The sequence below is a fragment of the Raphanus sativus genome, chromosome 7, assembly GCF_000801105.2.
Source record: "Raphanus sativus cultivar WK10039 chromosome 7, ASM80110v3, whole genome shotgun sequence".
NCBI classification, from domain to species: domain Eukaryota; kingdom Viridiplantae; phylum Streptophyta; class Magnoliopsida; order Brassicales; family Brassicaceae; genus Raphanus; species Raphanus sativus.
This window is the reverse complement of record NC_079517.1, coordinates 9,496,774-9,511,667: the sequence shown is the minus strand read 5'-3', so window position 1 is coordinate 9,511,667 and position 14,894 is coordinate 9,496,774. Positions and strand designations below refer to the sequence as shown.

Sequence of the window (14,894 nt, the reverse complement as noted above, 5' to 3'; positions counted from 1 at the left end):
ATTAAAAGATTTGCTCAATTCAGCTTTTACACGTTTAGTATTAACATCCTGACACACTTACCCGTCTCGCCTCTGTTAAGTACTTCAGCTACTGCTTTATCACAATCAAAGAACACTCCCAAAAGCTCTCTCTCTCTCTCTCTCTCTCTCTGATCAGCCTAGCCTATGTGTCTATGTCTCTAGTTAGTTCATGCCAGCGCAAACAGGGTAGCTAAGGAGATTGCTTCTACTGTCACTCGTGATATTCGTCTTCAGTCGTACGGCCCGGGGGTCCAGCCTGGCTCAACACCCTCCTTCTTGTTGTTACTTTTCAGACTTTTTGGTCGAACAAGTTGGCTTCGGCCTCAAGTTTATTAATCAATGACAAAAAAAACTCTAGTTGGTTCGTTTCCTCTAGTCCAGTAATCGTTTAATCTTCCATAATCGTTAGCGGTTAGACGAAATGGTACGAAAATTTTCAATATACCATATGCTATGTGTTTTCTTTTCGAAAACTCCATATGCAATGTTGGCAGCGTGAGAAATAATAACGTGTTAGATATAAAAGTAGTTGACGAATGACAAGTTTGTGGAAGTGAACTATTCGATGGGACAAAAAAGTCACGGACTATGGAACACAACATTTTGCTTGCCTGCTAGTTCGTCATAGTAATTTAATTTCGAATTTTCTTGAAAAGTAACTTAGGATGTATATATATGCAAGTTAGGACAAAATCTAATAACAAGAAAAAAAGAAAGAAAGAAAGTGGTGGGGAGAGATGAAAGGAGTACAGAACATTTACCACCATTCTTACACCTTATCGTTCTTGCTAGTCTTCCTTGTCTTGGTTCTATTTCATCCTGCCCTTTCGATCTATGTCAACACTATGTCGTCTTCAGAGTCTCTCACAATCTCAAGCAACAGAACACTTGTATCTTCGGGTGGAGTCTTCGAGCTTGGTTTCTTCAAACCCTCGGGACTCTCACGTTGGTACCTAGGAATATGGTATAAGAAAGTCTCCGAGAAAACCTACGCATGGGTCGCCAACAGAGACAATCCTCTCTCCAATCCCATTGGAACCCTCAAAATCTCTGGCAACAATCTTGTCCTGATTGGTCAGTCTAACAACTCTGTTTGGTCGACAAATCTTACTACATGTAATGTGAGATCTCCAGTGATAGCAGAGCTTCTTCCCAACGGTAATTTTGTAATGAGATACTCCAACAACAAAGACTCAAGTGGATTCTTGTGGCAGAGTTTCGACTTTCCGACAGATACTTTACTTCCGGAGATGAAACTAGGTTACGATCGCCAAACAGGGCGCCACAGGTTCCTTACATCATGGAGATCATATGATGATCCGTCAAGCGGGAATACCAAGTACAAACTCGACATTCGAAGGGGATTGCCTGAGTTTATTCTTATAAATCAGTTTTTGAATCAACGTGTTGAAATGCAAAGGAGCGGTCCGTGGAATGGAATGGAGTTTAGTGGCATACCGGAGGTGCAAGGATTAAATTACATGGTTTACAATTATACGGAGAACAGTGAGGAGATCGCTTACTCGTTCCATATGACCAACCAAAGCATCTACTCCAGATTGACAATCAGTGACTATACACTCAATCGATTCACGTGGATCCCGCCATCACGGGCATGGAGCATGTTCTGGGGTTTACCAACGGACGTATGCGATTCTCTTTACTTATGTGGGTCTTATGCTTATTGTGACCTAAACACGTCACCTAACTGTAACTGTATTAGAGGGTTCGTTCCCAAGAACCGGCAGCGGTGGGACTTGAGAGACGGATCACAGGGGTGTGTGAGGAGGACGCGGCTGAGCTATAGTGGAGATGGGTTTTTGCGGCTAAAGAATATGAATTTGCCGGATACTAAGACGGCTACTGTGGATCGGACAATTGATGCGAAAAAATGTGAAGAGAAGTGTCTTAGTGATTGTAACTGTACGTCCTTTGCGATTGCGGATGTTCGAAATGGCGGATTGGGTTGTGTGTTTTGGACCGGAGATCTCGTTGAGATGCGGAAATTCGCCGTCGGTGGTCAAGATCTTTACGTCAGACTGAATGCTGCTGATCTAGGTTAGTTTATTCTCTTAAAAGTCTAAACTAAACACATAATATCGGATTTGACCCAAAAAAAAAAACACATAATATCGGATAAGTCTCTATGTCATGAATAATTTTTAATTTTGTCCGGATGAGCAAGTCTCATATTTTTTTCCGATCCAACTATTTTACATGCTTAAGAAATTTTTTCTACTTTCTATGAATTTGTTTAGTTAAAAAATTATCAAGTGCGAAATATACAACTGATTAACGACAAGGCTGAATAAATTTTCCAATCCAAGTTGTTCTTTTTACTCTATAAAACTGAGATTGTATAATATATATATATATCACTAAATTTAAAAGATAATTAAAAACAATTCATTGTATATAAAAATGGATATGATAAAATTATAAACTGTGTTACACATATAATTTGTTTTTAAATGCAAAGAAAATGGTGCTTGCACATACTTTAGCATTGAACAAAACTGCTAAAAAATAAGAGTTTAAAATTAATCAATTTAAAAATTTATTTCAAAATTCAAAAATAAATGTAAGCCAATCATCCAAAGAAGTAAATAAAAAAGCAAAACAATAAAATAGTATAATTGGACAGTTAATTTTTTGTCAAATTTTGAAAATCATGTAAATATGATACATGGCCTAAGGGCTGAATGTGTTAGATCATGGATGATGGCCGATTGACATGATTAAAGTACATTTTGGGTCAGTTTGGTGGTTAGATTTATCCAAATCCCAAATGACTGTAAAAGTCGAGAGTTATAAAGGGAAATTTCGGATTAGACTTAGATGAATTCAAAAAAAGTTGCATACATATAAACCATACTTACTAATTTATCGATAGATTGCTTAAATTATTGTTGGCTTCAAAATTTGAAGGTGATCGTGGGAAGGAATTGGATCAGCCGTGAAGATTCAAAATAAACGATGGATGGGTAGTGTAATAGACTGATTAGGATCGTTTACATTGTAATAGCCTATGTGGCAAACTCTCGTTGTAACGAATCCTTTATGAAATAAATAAAAAATCAGTTTATCCTATCCTATTATTTAAGCATTTAGACTATATAATCAATGGATCAAGAATAACCGAACTGAATGTTTAAAATGAATATGAAATATCATTTAAGTTTTCAAGAATTTGGATAGAGTTCTGTTCCAGTATATTTTTAAAAATAATAATTTGGTTATACTAATATTTTTTAGATATAGATAAAATTATACATCAATAGAATGATGAATATCGGATAGCCAACCACTAAACAGAACTGCATGGAAAATATAAAATAATATTATACTACTGGAAGCGAAAATAGGTAATCACCGATAATTACGATTTACGACAATGGAAACGATACGTGAAAATTCAAGATTAATACCTACAAACTAGGTAATAATCCGTGTTGCACGGAATGAGATTATTAATTTTTTATTTTAATAGGCATGAGTATTCAAGTATCCGAGTCGGGTTCGAGTAGGTTCGGTTTTGATATAAAAGAACCTTAAAATAACCGAATAACTAATATATCTGAACTGGTTCATACTCAAAGTAACCATATTATCCGATTCGGTTCGGGTATTTTGTATCCAAATTATCCAAATGTACTAAAAATAACTAAAATTACTCATTAGATACGTTTATTTTTTCTATACAGACTATCATATTTTATCTGAAAATACACAAAAATAATTAATATATTTAATTTAAAACTTTAATTTTAATTTTTAAAATACGTATACATATAATTATAAATAATATTTTTAAATATATATTTACATTTCAGAAATCTTCGGATACTCATTCTGTTTTCGGTTCGGATCTGGTTGAGTACCGGTTCTTCGGATACATCAGTTTAGGAACCACTCGGTTATTTACCCCGTATCTGATCGAGTTTAGGACCCTGATTTTCGGTTCGGTTTTGGGTCGGTTCTTCAGTTCTGGATATTTTGCCCAGTCCTACTTTTTAAGATAAAAAGACATTATATATGTTTAATATGGATATTCGTTCGGTATTACGTTATTTTTTTAGTCTCCTAAAATATAAATACCATTCTAAATCCATATTTATTTAGTTTTATTCGGTTGAAGTGATCGAGATTTTTCATTTTTCGGTGATAAACCTAAAACTATTATATTTGTTTGGCTTCATTTTATATCAATGTTCGATAGTTCTTATGTCGAACCAATGGTTTCATTTAAAAATTTCTAAATGCTTGCAAAATCAAATAAAATCTAAATAATAGTTTAAGAAAAATGACATACAATATTCTTTGTATTGTTTGTACAAACAATAATGGTGACATTTTAAGATTTTGTATTTTAGATAAGATAATCTAATATTATTTTTGTTGTTTGAACTTAGACATAATATAAAAAGTTGTATATTTATACTCATAAAAATTGGTTTTTATTGAGTTTAAAAATGTAAATTTTGATTAATGTTGATGTGAGTAGACGCATAGCATGTTTCCCATGTCTTCTCGATCTGATATTGCATCAGGTCCTTCATGTGATCTTATGATCATCTAAAACGGTAAACAAAACACATTAAATTTAAATAATCACATACGAAAACATCATTAGAAGTTAACCACTTATCTTTAACTTCGATTGCTTTAGAAAATTCTCGGTGCAATCAGCTCCTCAAAGAAATCCCTTATAGTTACTCTCGCTCAGACCATCAGCCATCCATGGACACGACCATAAAACATGGTTTAGAGTTACATTCCCATCATCATCATCATCATCATCATCATCATCATCATCATCGTTCTCACCAATCTGTCTCCTCCTCTCAATCTTGTCAAGTTCTTCTAAAGAATCCAACGGTAAAGTGTTCTCTTCATGGACCCAAGAAGAGTTTTAAAAGAGACCTTCATGAGTTTGTGTAGAGGCTATCTGATATCACAGTTACCAAAGGTAACATTTTGAAACAATCTATTCCCTCCGTTTCGTAATAGATGAAGTTTTAGGAAGTTTTGATGTTTCAAAATAGATGATGTTTTCATCTTTCAATGTAACTTTTTACTTTATCAAAAACTGTGTAACCAATGATATTCTATAGTGTATTTTGTAACTGGTTAAATAGTTTTAAATTTATATTTTAATCATAGCTTTTAAAATAAAAAAACAAGTTTTTTAATAATTGTGCATAACCTAAAACTTCAAGTATTATGGAACAGAGAGAGTATACACTTGGAGTATAACATTGTCACATGTCTCTTTTCAAAAAACCAAATTAGATATGAAATTTTTAATTTTAAAATATTTTCACTCCAGCATTTTAGCTGATGCGAATCTTAATGATTTTTTAAAAATAATATTACTCAGTAGTTGTACAAAGAGAATTTTAAATAATTTCAGTTCACTATTACAAATGTTAAAAATGTATGAACCAAAAGAGCATATTAAAAAAAAAGAATGCGAACACAATAAATTGTCTCAAATATAGTTAAAAACTTAATGTGTGAACGCATTAAATGTCAAACGATTGTGAAGACGACACGTCAGTATATTCATAAAATATAGTGTAAACGTATTAATTACGAATGTATCTCTTTTAAATTTTTAATATATAGGAGATTAATGGGGTCCCGAGATTAATGGAAACCGCAACATGTAAACTTCTTGACGACAGATATAGCATCGAAGGTAAAATTAAAATAGAATGGAGAAGATACCATAGAATAGTATCGACGATTATAGTAGAAAAAAGAAACATATAAACACGACATGCAATCACAAACATCACAACATGACGACAATTGGCCAGAGAAGAAGTAAGACATAATATTTTTCGATTTAGAAAAATTCACACAAAGATAAGGGGACTTACAGTTGGTTAATTTGTTATGCGTCATTACAAGATGCTCCGCTTGGGAGTAGGAAACTTCCGCCAAAATTTGCTGATTCTCCTGGTACTTCGGTCTCGGCGCGTTCGTTGCCAAATATGTGATGATTGTCCAATTTCAGCGGAAGACGAGGTCTGCGGGTGGGATGGAACTGCAATATATGCTGGGATCTGCGGGTAGATCTTTTGCGCTAGCACAAATCGAGGCCGGAAATTTTTCACCTTCTCGGATAGTAATGAAGAAGAAGAAGTTACTTCGAGAGATGTGTCACTTCACGATAACCACGAAAGGTTCATTAATAATTCTATATCCGGAAATTAGGAGAAAAACATATTATAAGAGATTTTTAGCTTGGTGCAAGACACCATCAAACATGGATTTCATAGACCGATTTGCAGTGGTACTATTAGTCGTGAATTCTCATAAGATGATAGAATTGTCTATTTAATATTTTTATCGTTGTAATTAATCAGAATTTGAAAAAAACGACATAAAAGGAGACTCGCATAAAAGGGGTGTTTTCTTTACAGTCTAAGTTCAACTTCGTTCGGTTCGATTGGTTTATTCCTCCCATTTTTCCTCCGTTACAGTCAATATTTTTAAAACCGGATCGTTAAGCGAACCGGAAATATTTTGGGTTATGGGTTATTGTGGTTTGACCATGTTCAACTTGGTTTTGATCGGGTTTGATTGGAATAAACTGAAGTTATTGATATTTTCTAAATAATATGCATATTTTTATAAAGATAAATCATATCAAATAACTAAAATATAACAAAAGTAATAAAATAATTTAATAGTTTAATCTAAATCAATACGAAAATCACTTTTAAACTTTATTCTCCATATTTTATACTCTAAATCTTCATCACCTTTAAGAAAATATATATACACATTAGTTTTTAAAAAGTTATTTTTGAAATAAAACAAGCTAAGTGTTTTGCTCCTTTATAAAATTATACAAATTTCACAAACGTAAATATTTCAGTCATTAATACAAAGTGATCATGAAATAAAATTTTTAAGAAGTGAAAAATAGACAAAATTAATATCTTGACATGGAAAATAAACTTTGTAAATCTTGTGACTAATTTTAGAGTTGCAGAAACTTCAAAAGAAAAAGATAAGAAGCAATACTTTATTAATCTTTCATAAATATTACTTTTACTTTCAAATACGAAAATTTAATTGTTTTATTAACAAATTTTTGTTTATAAAAGAACCGAAGTTTGACCGGTTTATTAGATCGCTGGTTCTTGAGATTTTAACGATTCGATATAGATTTTTAACCGGTTCAACTTTAATTGTGTTCTAATATTAACCAAACTCGGATTGTCGTCCTATCCATGGTTCAGCCTGGTCCGACCGTCGGTTTAGTCCGGGTTCAAAAACTCTGGTTACAGTCATATAACAGTCCGGTTACAGTGCGCGCATCATGTTCTCGAAAATCAGGCAAGAGAACCGTAAGATCCCTAAACCATCGCATTTTGGCGCCACTTCATCCTCTTTCATGGCGACTGATTCCACCGGAGCAACTACCGCCGATAATGCGGAAACCCTAAACCTCAATTCTACAGAACTCTATTCATCAGCAGTCTCCTCCTCCGTTCCAACACCCTCCCTGAAACCACCGTTCTCCCCTCTCTCAATCCCCCAATCAAACCGAATCCCCAAAACTAACTTCATCGTTGATTTGTTTCGCTTGCCAGCGTCCTCCTCCGATCCCTCCTGCGTCGCTTTCTTCCTCTCACACTTCCACTCCGACCACTACTCCGGCCTCTCCTCTTCATGGTCCAGAGGAATCATCTTCTGCTCTCACATAACCGCACGCCTCGTCGAACAAATCCTCCAAGTCCCGTCGCAGTTCGTCTTCCCTCTACCTACGAATCAAAAAGTTATAATCGATGGCTCCGAGGTTGTTCTCATCGACGCGAATCACTGCCCAGGAGCTGTACAGTTCCTCTTCAAAACCAAGGACGGTTCCGAAAGGTACATTCACACCGGAGACTTCAGATTCTGCGATTCGATGAGATTAGATCCGTTCCTTAGCGGCTTCGTCGGCTGCGACGGTGTTTTTCTCGACACTACTTATTGCAACCCGAAGTTCGTATTTCCCTCTCAAGAAGAGTCTGTTGACTATGTGATTAATGTGATAGATAAGATTGATCAAGAGTCTAAGGAAACGGAGAAAAAGGTTTTGTTTCTCGTTGCAACTTACGTTGTTGGCAAAGAGAAGATTTTAATTGAGATTGCTAAGAGATGCAAGAGGAAGATCTTTGTGGAGGCGAGGAAGATGTCGATTTTGAACGTTTTGGGGTTTGGTGGGGAGAGTGGAATGTTCACTGAGGATAAGAAGGAGAGCGATGTTCATGTTGTGGGATGGAATGTGTTGGGTGAGACTTGGCCTTATTTTCGACCTAATTTCGTTAAGATGAATGAGATTATGGTTGAGAAAGGGTATGATAAGGTTGTGGGTTTTGTGCCCACGGGGTGGACTTATGAGGTGAAGAGGAATAAGTTTGCGGTGAAGGTTAAGGATTCTATGGAGATTCATCTTGTTCCGTATAGTGAACATTCGAACTATGATGAGCTTAGGGAGTATATAAAGCTGTTGAAACCTAAAAGAGTTGTTCCTACGGTTGGTGTTGATGTCGAGAAGATGGATAGCAGGGAGGTTTATAAAATGCAGAAGCATTTTTCTGGACTGGTTGATGAAATGGCGAACAAGAAAGAGTTTTTGTTGGGTTTCTATCGCCAGTCTGACAAGAAGAGTGAGAAAGATGGCATGGATGTTAGGGAAGAAAAGAAGGCATCTGAAGATGGAAGTGATTCTTCGGTGACTGAAAGATTGCTGATAGAACTACGTGATTCTTTGCCTGCTTGGGTCAGTGAAGAGCAGATGTTAGATTTGATTAAGAAACATGCTGGTAACCCTGTAGATATAGTAAGTAACTTCTACGAATGCGAAGCAGAGCTCTACAAGCAATCATCTCTTGCCACGTCTTCTTCCTTGGAGAATCAGGCTGTTCTGGTTGATGAAGATGGAACCGACTTGCAGCCAGTTCCTGCTAAGAGCACTTCGTCAGATTGTCAAGCAAGTCAAAAGGGTTTTGCCTTACCAAGCAAAGTTGGTTTAACAAAGGGTATTGTTTCTCCCGGGAAACGAAGCAAAAGCATTGGCAATAAGTCAAACAAGAAGGCCAAGAAAAATCCAAAGTCGAAACCAGTTGGTCCAGGGCAGTCAACCATAACTAAGTTTTTCGATAAGGTGTTGGATAGTGGATCTAATTCTGTTGGTGTTGGTTTAGAGACTGATGAATACAATACAGATGAAAAGATGGTCAACAATGATGCTAAAGAAGTAACAGATCAATTTATTGACATCGTGCATGGTTCTGAGTCTTTAAGAGATTATGCTGCTTCCATCATTGATGAGGCTAAAGGAGACATAAATAGGGCATTGGACATCTATTACAGTAAACCCAGCGAAATACCTGGTGAGCATTTAAGTGAGAGAGGAGGACCCTCTAGCAAATCAAACCAGTTTCCGCAATGTCCAGAAGCGTGCTCCTCCCAGGAGAACAAAAAGGCGTCTGAAAACTCTGGACGTGCATTTAACATATGTGAGCAGACATCAGCAGAAGCAACAGTGGACAATGATTATGTATCTCTACCTCCTGAAAAATATAAGCCTAAAGAGCACGGTTGGTGTGTTTATATCTCATACATGTTATCTTTTCCCTCTTTATCTTGAGAGCGTGTATTTGCAACCAAATTTTCTGCAGTGTATTAGGATTTTTAGTCAACCTGCCGCAATTTTTCTGTGCGTCCACGCTTATATGTGTTTTTTCTTTAGTGCAGCATGTTGGAAGGATGGACAGCCTGCTCCATATATCCACCTTGTCCGGACATTTGCTTCCGTCGAAGGTGAAAAGGGGAAGATCAAAGCTATGTCTATGCTTTGCAACATGTTCAGAAGGTTCCTACTCTCTCTTTCGTTTACTCTGTTGGTTAAGCTGAAGCAACAATGATCGGCACTTATATTTCTGTAAATCTCATTCCATCAGCTTGTTGGCTCTCTCTCCAGAAGATGTGCTGCCCGCTGTTTATCTTTGCACAAATAAGATTGCCGCTGACCATGAGAATATTGTTTGTCTAAGTCTCTTATATTTTTTGCTTCTCTTGATATTTATATAACCTTAACAAGACTCTTATACACAAACTTAACAAGACTCTTATGGTCATGTATCATCGGGCAGGAGCTCAACATTGGTGGAAGTTTGATCTCTGCTGCATTGGAAGAAGCATGTGGAATAAGTCGGTCTACTATGAGGGAGATGTATAATAGATTGGGAGATCTTGGTAAAGACAAATCTAACGCTCTCACTGTTAACTTATGGTTATGTTGTTCCTTTGTACAGTTTAAAAACGGGGTTTTAATAATCAAAATTTCCAGGGGACGTTGCTCAACTGTGCCGACAAACGCAAAAGCTACTAATTCCTCCACCTCCACTTCTAGTTAGAGATGTGTTTTCAACTCTACAAAAGATAAGGTATATAACTAACTGGTTATGTGTTAAGCATATTAGCTATTGACTGAGGATATGCTATATTTCTATGAAAACGACAATTGAGAATGTTAAATTTCCTTATTCATCTTTCTAATAAACAACTATAACTTATATATGCGTTCAAAAATTTTAGACAGAAAACAACATTTCTACTTTTAAACAACAATGTCATTCCAGCAAGCTCCTAATAGTTTTCCTCAGTGTGCAATCAGGTACTGGAAGTACTAGGCAAAAGAAAAACCTCATTGTGAAGCTAATGTGCTCTTGTAGAGAGAAAGAGATCAAATTTCTAGTTAGAACATTGGTAAGAATTTCTCAGAATATGTTTTCCCTTATATTGTTCACAGCTTCCATGTTTTGAGAAGCTATATCCCTGTTTAGGCCCGTAATTTAAGGATTGGCGCTATGTTGAGAACTGTTCTTCCTGCACTAGGGCGAGCAATTGTTATGAATTCTTTCTGGAATTGTTATAACAAAGAACCATCAGAAAATTGTTTCAAAGAGAAACTTGAGGTATCGTTTAATTTTTCTCTTAGTTAATCAAAGTGTTTTCTTGGCAAATATCTAAGCAAGTTTGCTCAAAATTTTATCCTAAAGATTTTAAACGCTCATCTTGTTAAGAGGCATATTCAAAATTTCAGGGTGTTTCTGCTGCAGTAGTTGAGGCCTACAATATACTTCCTTCTCTGGTGAGCTCTAAGTGTTAACCTTCGCCTCTGACTTGCTTTGCCAATTTTCACGCACAATAACTTATTTCTTTAACTTATTGTATTGCACTAAAATGCGATTAGCAATTTGGGATGTAATTACTAATTAAGCAAGAATTAGTGGAAAAGTCAAGAATCTATAAATTGTAGTTCCACCTGTTTGCAGCCTTCAAAAAATTTGTGATATGTCCTACTCAGTATACTTACCAGATTTTTCAAAAGAGACATCAGTTTCAATACATTTTTAACAGGACGTGGTTGTTCCTTCTCTCATGGAAAAAGACATTGAGTTTTCAACATCAACTCTGTCAATGATCCCAGGGATACCTATAAAACCCATGCTTGCAAAGTAATTGTACAGATCTTTGCGATACATTTGTTTTCAAGATAACGAATAGAGCTGTTGATGTCATGCCTTTAATAATTGTGCTGTTTTTCCATTGCAGAATTGCTAACGGGGTTCAAGATTTTATCAAACTCTTTCAAGACAAGGCTTTTACATGTGAATACAAGTTAGTTTGTCTCAATAACGTTTCTTAAACTACTCGAAACTGATGGGTGATGAGTTTCTGATTATAAATTGAATGTCTGTTTCTTTGAATCTAACCCAGAATCTTTGGTTTGCACTCTGTTGATTTACGTCAGTCTTATATGTTTCCTGAACTACGTCTAAATTTAACTTTCAGGTATGATGGCCAGCGCGCCCAGATCCATTTGTTACTTGATGGTACTGTACGGATTTTCTCTCGAAATGGGGATGAAACTACTTCCAAATTTCCTGATCTGGTTGATGTTATAAAACAGTTTGCTTGCCCTACTGCCGATACATTCATGTTGGACGCAGAGGTAGAATTTTTCATTCAATTCACTTCAAACGAGGCAAAGACCCTTTACCGGCTTGCCAAATAAACCAGTAATTGTTTATCATAAGTTCTCTTGGTGTTCATAGTGTAATGGCGTTTTATGAATTCAGGTGGTTGCAACTGATAGAAAGAATGGAAACAAACTCATGTCATTCCAAGAGTTATCAACAAGAGAGAGAGGGAGCAAAGATGCTTTGGTAACTACAAAAAGTATTAAGGTATTGAATACAACATCCGTAGGACCTTATTTCTACAGTTACATGATAATCAGCATTTATATTGAGAATTTCAGCAGCTCCGTAAATTTGATATATGAAGCATGTTTTGCCACCATTTTCTTTGTTGTAGTCATGGTTCTAATTCTGTCACCTTGTTGATATCATGTTTTAAAAAAAAAAATTGCTTGGACATGGGCCGTTACTCACTTAATTTACTTTCCCTATTGAATGTTTGCATGGATGGCCAGCATCTACATACATGCTAATCTCTACTAATCTAGTTTTCAATTAAGACCGAGTGAAAAGAGGTCGCTGTTCTTTTTCCAGTATGATTGACGCTTTCCTCTTGATTTTCTTTTCCCTTTTCTTCCTTGTGTACTCTTTGAAGATAAACAGTCTTGAGTCTTTTCTCCTTCTTTTAGTTGCTCAAGATGTTCTTCTTACGCATATTCTAATGGCTTTCTGCAGGTTGAAGTATGCGTCTTTGTGTTTGATATTATGTTCTACAACGGTGAACAGTATGTCTCCTTTACTCAATACTTCTTTCTTTTATGTTCCTCTGCATTTGTCCTAGTAGATTATATGTTGATTCGTAATTTCGGGAGTTAACAATGCAGGCTGTTGACTCTTCCCCTCCGTGAGAGACGAAGACGTAAACCTACCTTTCTCTTTCTCCCTTAACTCAGATGCGTTCATTTCCTTCATCAGGTTCATATATTCCCAAACTTGTAGGTCTAAAGGAGGTCTTCCCTGAGACTAGGCCAGGTTTTCTCGAGTATGCTAAGGAAATCACTGTAAGTGCTACAGTAGCTTGTGGCGAATAAGTCATAGAACATAGTAAAGCAGCGCTTTGGTATATTCGTTGAACTATTCATCGTTTAATAGGTGGGAGCAGAAGAAGCGTCTTTGAGTAACCAAGACATTTTGTGTAGAATAAGTGCGTTTCTAGAAGAAGCATTTCAGTCATCTTGTGAAGGAATCATGGTTAAGTCTTTAGATGTTGATGCCGGATACTGCCCCACAAAGCGTTCTGATTCATGGCTTAAGGTCTCGTTCTGTAAATTATCTTATCAAAGATAAATGTGCCAGAAATGAATTAAGCGGTGCTAAATTTTGTGGTTCAGGTAAAGCGAGATTATGTAGATGGATTAGGTGACACATTGGATTTAGTTCCTATTGGTGCTTGGCATGGCAACGGGAAAAAAGCGGGATGGTAATAAAACATAAGTTCTTAACTCTCTCTTTTTTCTTGAAAATCAAAATGTAACGGCCTTGTATCTTTGGAACTGAATTGTAAACAGAGTGTTATTTGGTATGTGTAGGTATAGTCCATTCCTCATGGCCTGCTACAACCCTGAGACTGAGGAATTCCAGAGTGTCTGCCGTGTCATGTCTGGGTTTTCTGATGCCTTTTACATCGAGGTAAATAAAAACTCAACAACACTTTCACACTTCTCCACCAATCCACCTTCAATAGTGAAATATATCAATTTAACTTTGTGGCTAAGTGTACACATTCCAGGTTATGGTTCAGTTCATTAGATTTATAGAAAGCTGAAACCAATATAACCATTTGTAATTTGGTCTTGCAAAGTATTTATATATTATTTACTTTTTTCTTGCAGATGAAAGAGTTCTACTCGGAGGATAAGATCCTTGCGAAAAAGCCGCCATACTACAGAACAGGGGAGGCACCAGACATGTGGTTTCCTGCAGAGGTTGTTTGGGAAATCAGAGGTGCAGATCTAACCGTCTCACCTGTTCACTGTGCGGCTTTAGGTCTGGTCCATCCATCACGAGGCATCTCTGTTAGGTTTCCGAGATTCATCTGTAAAAGAGTGGATAGGAATCCGGAGGAATGCAGCACGGCTGCAGATGTAGCAGAGATGTTTCATGCTCAAACCAGAAAGATGAACATCAACTCTCAACACTGACATGTGTCCTCAGCTGCTTTTGGTTCCTTTAGGAAGTTTCCGAATCCAACTCAACAATATTTTGTGTTGGCTTTATGGTTAACTCATTTGTAAAAATGTATACGTAAAACTATGTAAATATTCTGTGTATATAATCTAGGGACCCCTAAATCTATCTGAATGTTAATTGTTGTTTTCGTTTGATATCAATGGTTCTGATTGTTAAAACTTCACACAAGAGCATTTTTTGTAGGAGTTGATCCAGTTTACGAGCCCTCACAATTTTTGGGAAAATCGTATGTGTCATTTATAGTAGATAATGGTTTTGCGAGATCCATGAAAAGTATACATTATGAAATCAGGAGTTTAATTAAGTTTTACTAATTTATTTCGTTATGTTAGTACATTCTGCATATATGTTCGTTTCATGATTTCACAAACCCAACAGTCATTACCGTAACTAACATAACGATTTTTACTCATTAATCTTGTAGAACTATTCTGGTTTGGCATCTAAAGTTTCGTTAGATTTTTTAAAATTAGATACTATAACCATAACCAAGCCAATCCGCTTAGTTTGGGCCTTATTTGAATTCATATGCGGTAAACACTTTGAAACAAGGTTTAGTTTTCATTTTTCCCTCCTCCATAAAGTACACACCTCCCGCCAATTCAGTTAACCGGTGATAGCCGGTCATCT

General features: G+C 36.2%; 2 protein-coding genes across 3 annotated transcripts; both read left to right on the top strand.

Moving 5' to 3' along the window:
- The first annotated feature begins 300 nt into the window (after window positions 1-300).
- LOC108818179 (S-locus-specific glycoprotein S13-like) lies at window positions 301-3,109 on the top strand. The gene is made up of 2 exons (XM_056990347.1): window positions 301-2,079; window positions 2,950-3,109. The coding sequence occupies exons 1-2, from the start codon at window positions 759-761 to the stop codon at window positions 2,979-2,981; spliced, it is 1,353 nt and encodes a 450-aa protein (XP_056846327.1). The 5' UTR covers window positions 301-758; the 3' UTR covers window positions 2,982-3,109.
- A 4,244-nt stretch (window positions 3,110-7,353) lies between these two features.
- LOC108818182 (DNA ligase 6) lies at window positions 7,354-14,359 on the top strand. 2 transcript variants are annotated; one of them, XM_018591075.2, is made up of 19 exons: window positions 7,354-9,626; window positions 9,784-9,901; window positions 9,990-10,071; window positions 10,182-10,284; window positions 10,379-10,475; window positions 10,695-10,797; window positions 10,875-11,006; window positions 11,135-11,182; window positions 11,452-11,549; window positions 11,647-11,712; window positions 11,887-12,046; window positions 12,174-12,281; window positions 12,750-12,799; window positions 12,899-12,933; window positions 13,014-13,075; window positions 13,167-13,328; window positions 13,406-13,494; window positions 13,604-13,703; window positions 13,907-14,359. In XM_018591075.2, the coding sequence occupies exons 1-19, from the start codon at window positions 7,358-7,360 to the stop codon at window positions 14,213-14,215; spliced, it is 4,191 nt and encodes a 1,396-aa protein (XP_018446577.2). In that variant the 5' UTR covers window positions 7,354-7,357; the 3' UTR covers window positions 14,216-14,359. The 2 variants fall into 2 exon arrangements, with proteins under 2 accessions (XP_018446577.2, XP_056846324.1); XM_056990344.1 differs by lacking the exons at window positions 12,750-12,799; window positions 12,899-12,933; window positions 13,014-13,075; ... (2 more) ...; window positions 13,604-13,703; window positions 13,907-14,359 and adding an exon at window positions 12,530-12,655.
- The last annotated feature ends 535 nt before the right edge of the window (window positions 14,360-14,894 follow it).

Bases quoted from the DNA above. Each gene is read 5' to 3' on its own strand.
- LOC108818179 (XM_056990347.1), top strand. From the start codon at position 759: ATGAAAGGAGTACAGAACATTTACCACCATTCTTACACCTTATCGTTC. The intron at 2,080-2,949 runs GTTAGTTTATTC...CAAAATTTGAAG, and splicing joins ACTGAATGCTGCTGATCTAG to GTGATCGTGGGAAGGAATTG.
- LOC108818182 (XM_018591075.2), top strand. From the start codon at position 7,358: ATGTTCTCGAAAATCAGGCAAGAGAACCGTAAGATCCCTAAACCATCG. The intron at 11,550-11,646 runs GTAATTGTACAG...TTTCCATTGCAG, and splicing joins ATAAAACCCATGCTTGCAAA to AATTGCTAACGGGGTTCAAG. The intron at 13,329-13,405 runs GTCTCGTTCTGT...TTTGTGGTTCAG, and splicing joins GTTCTGATTCATGGCTTAAG to GTAAAGCGAGATTATGTAGA.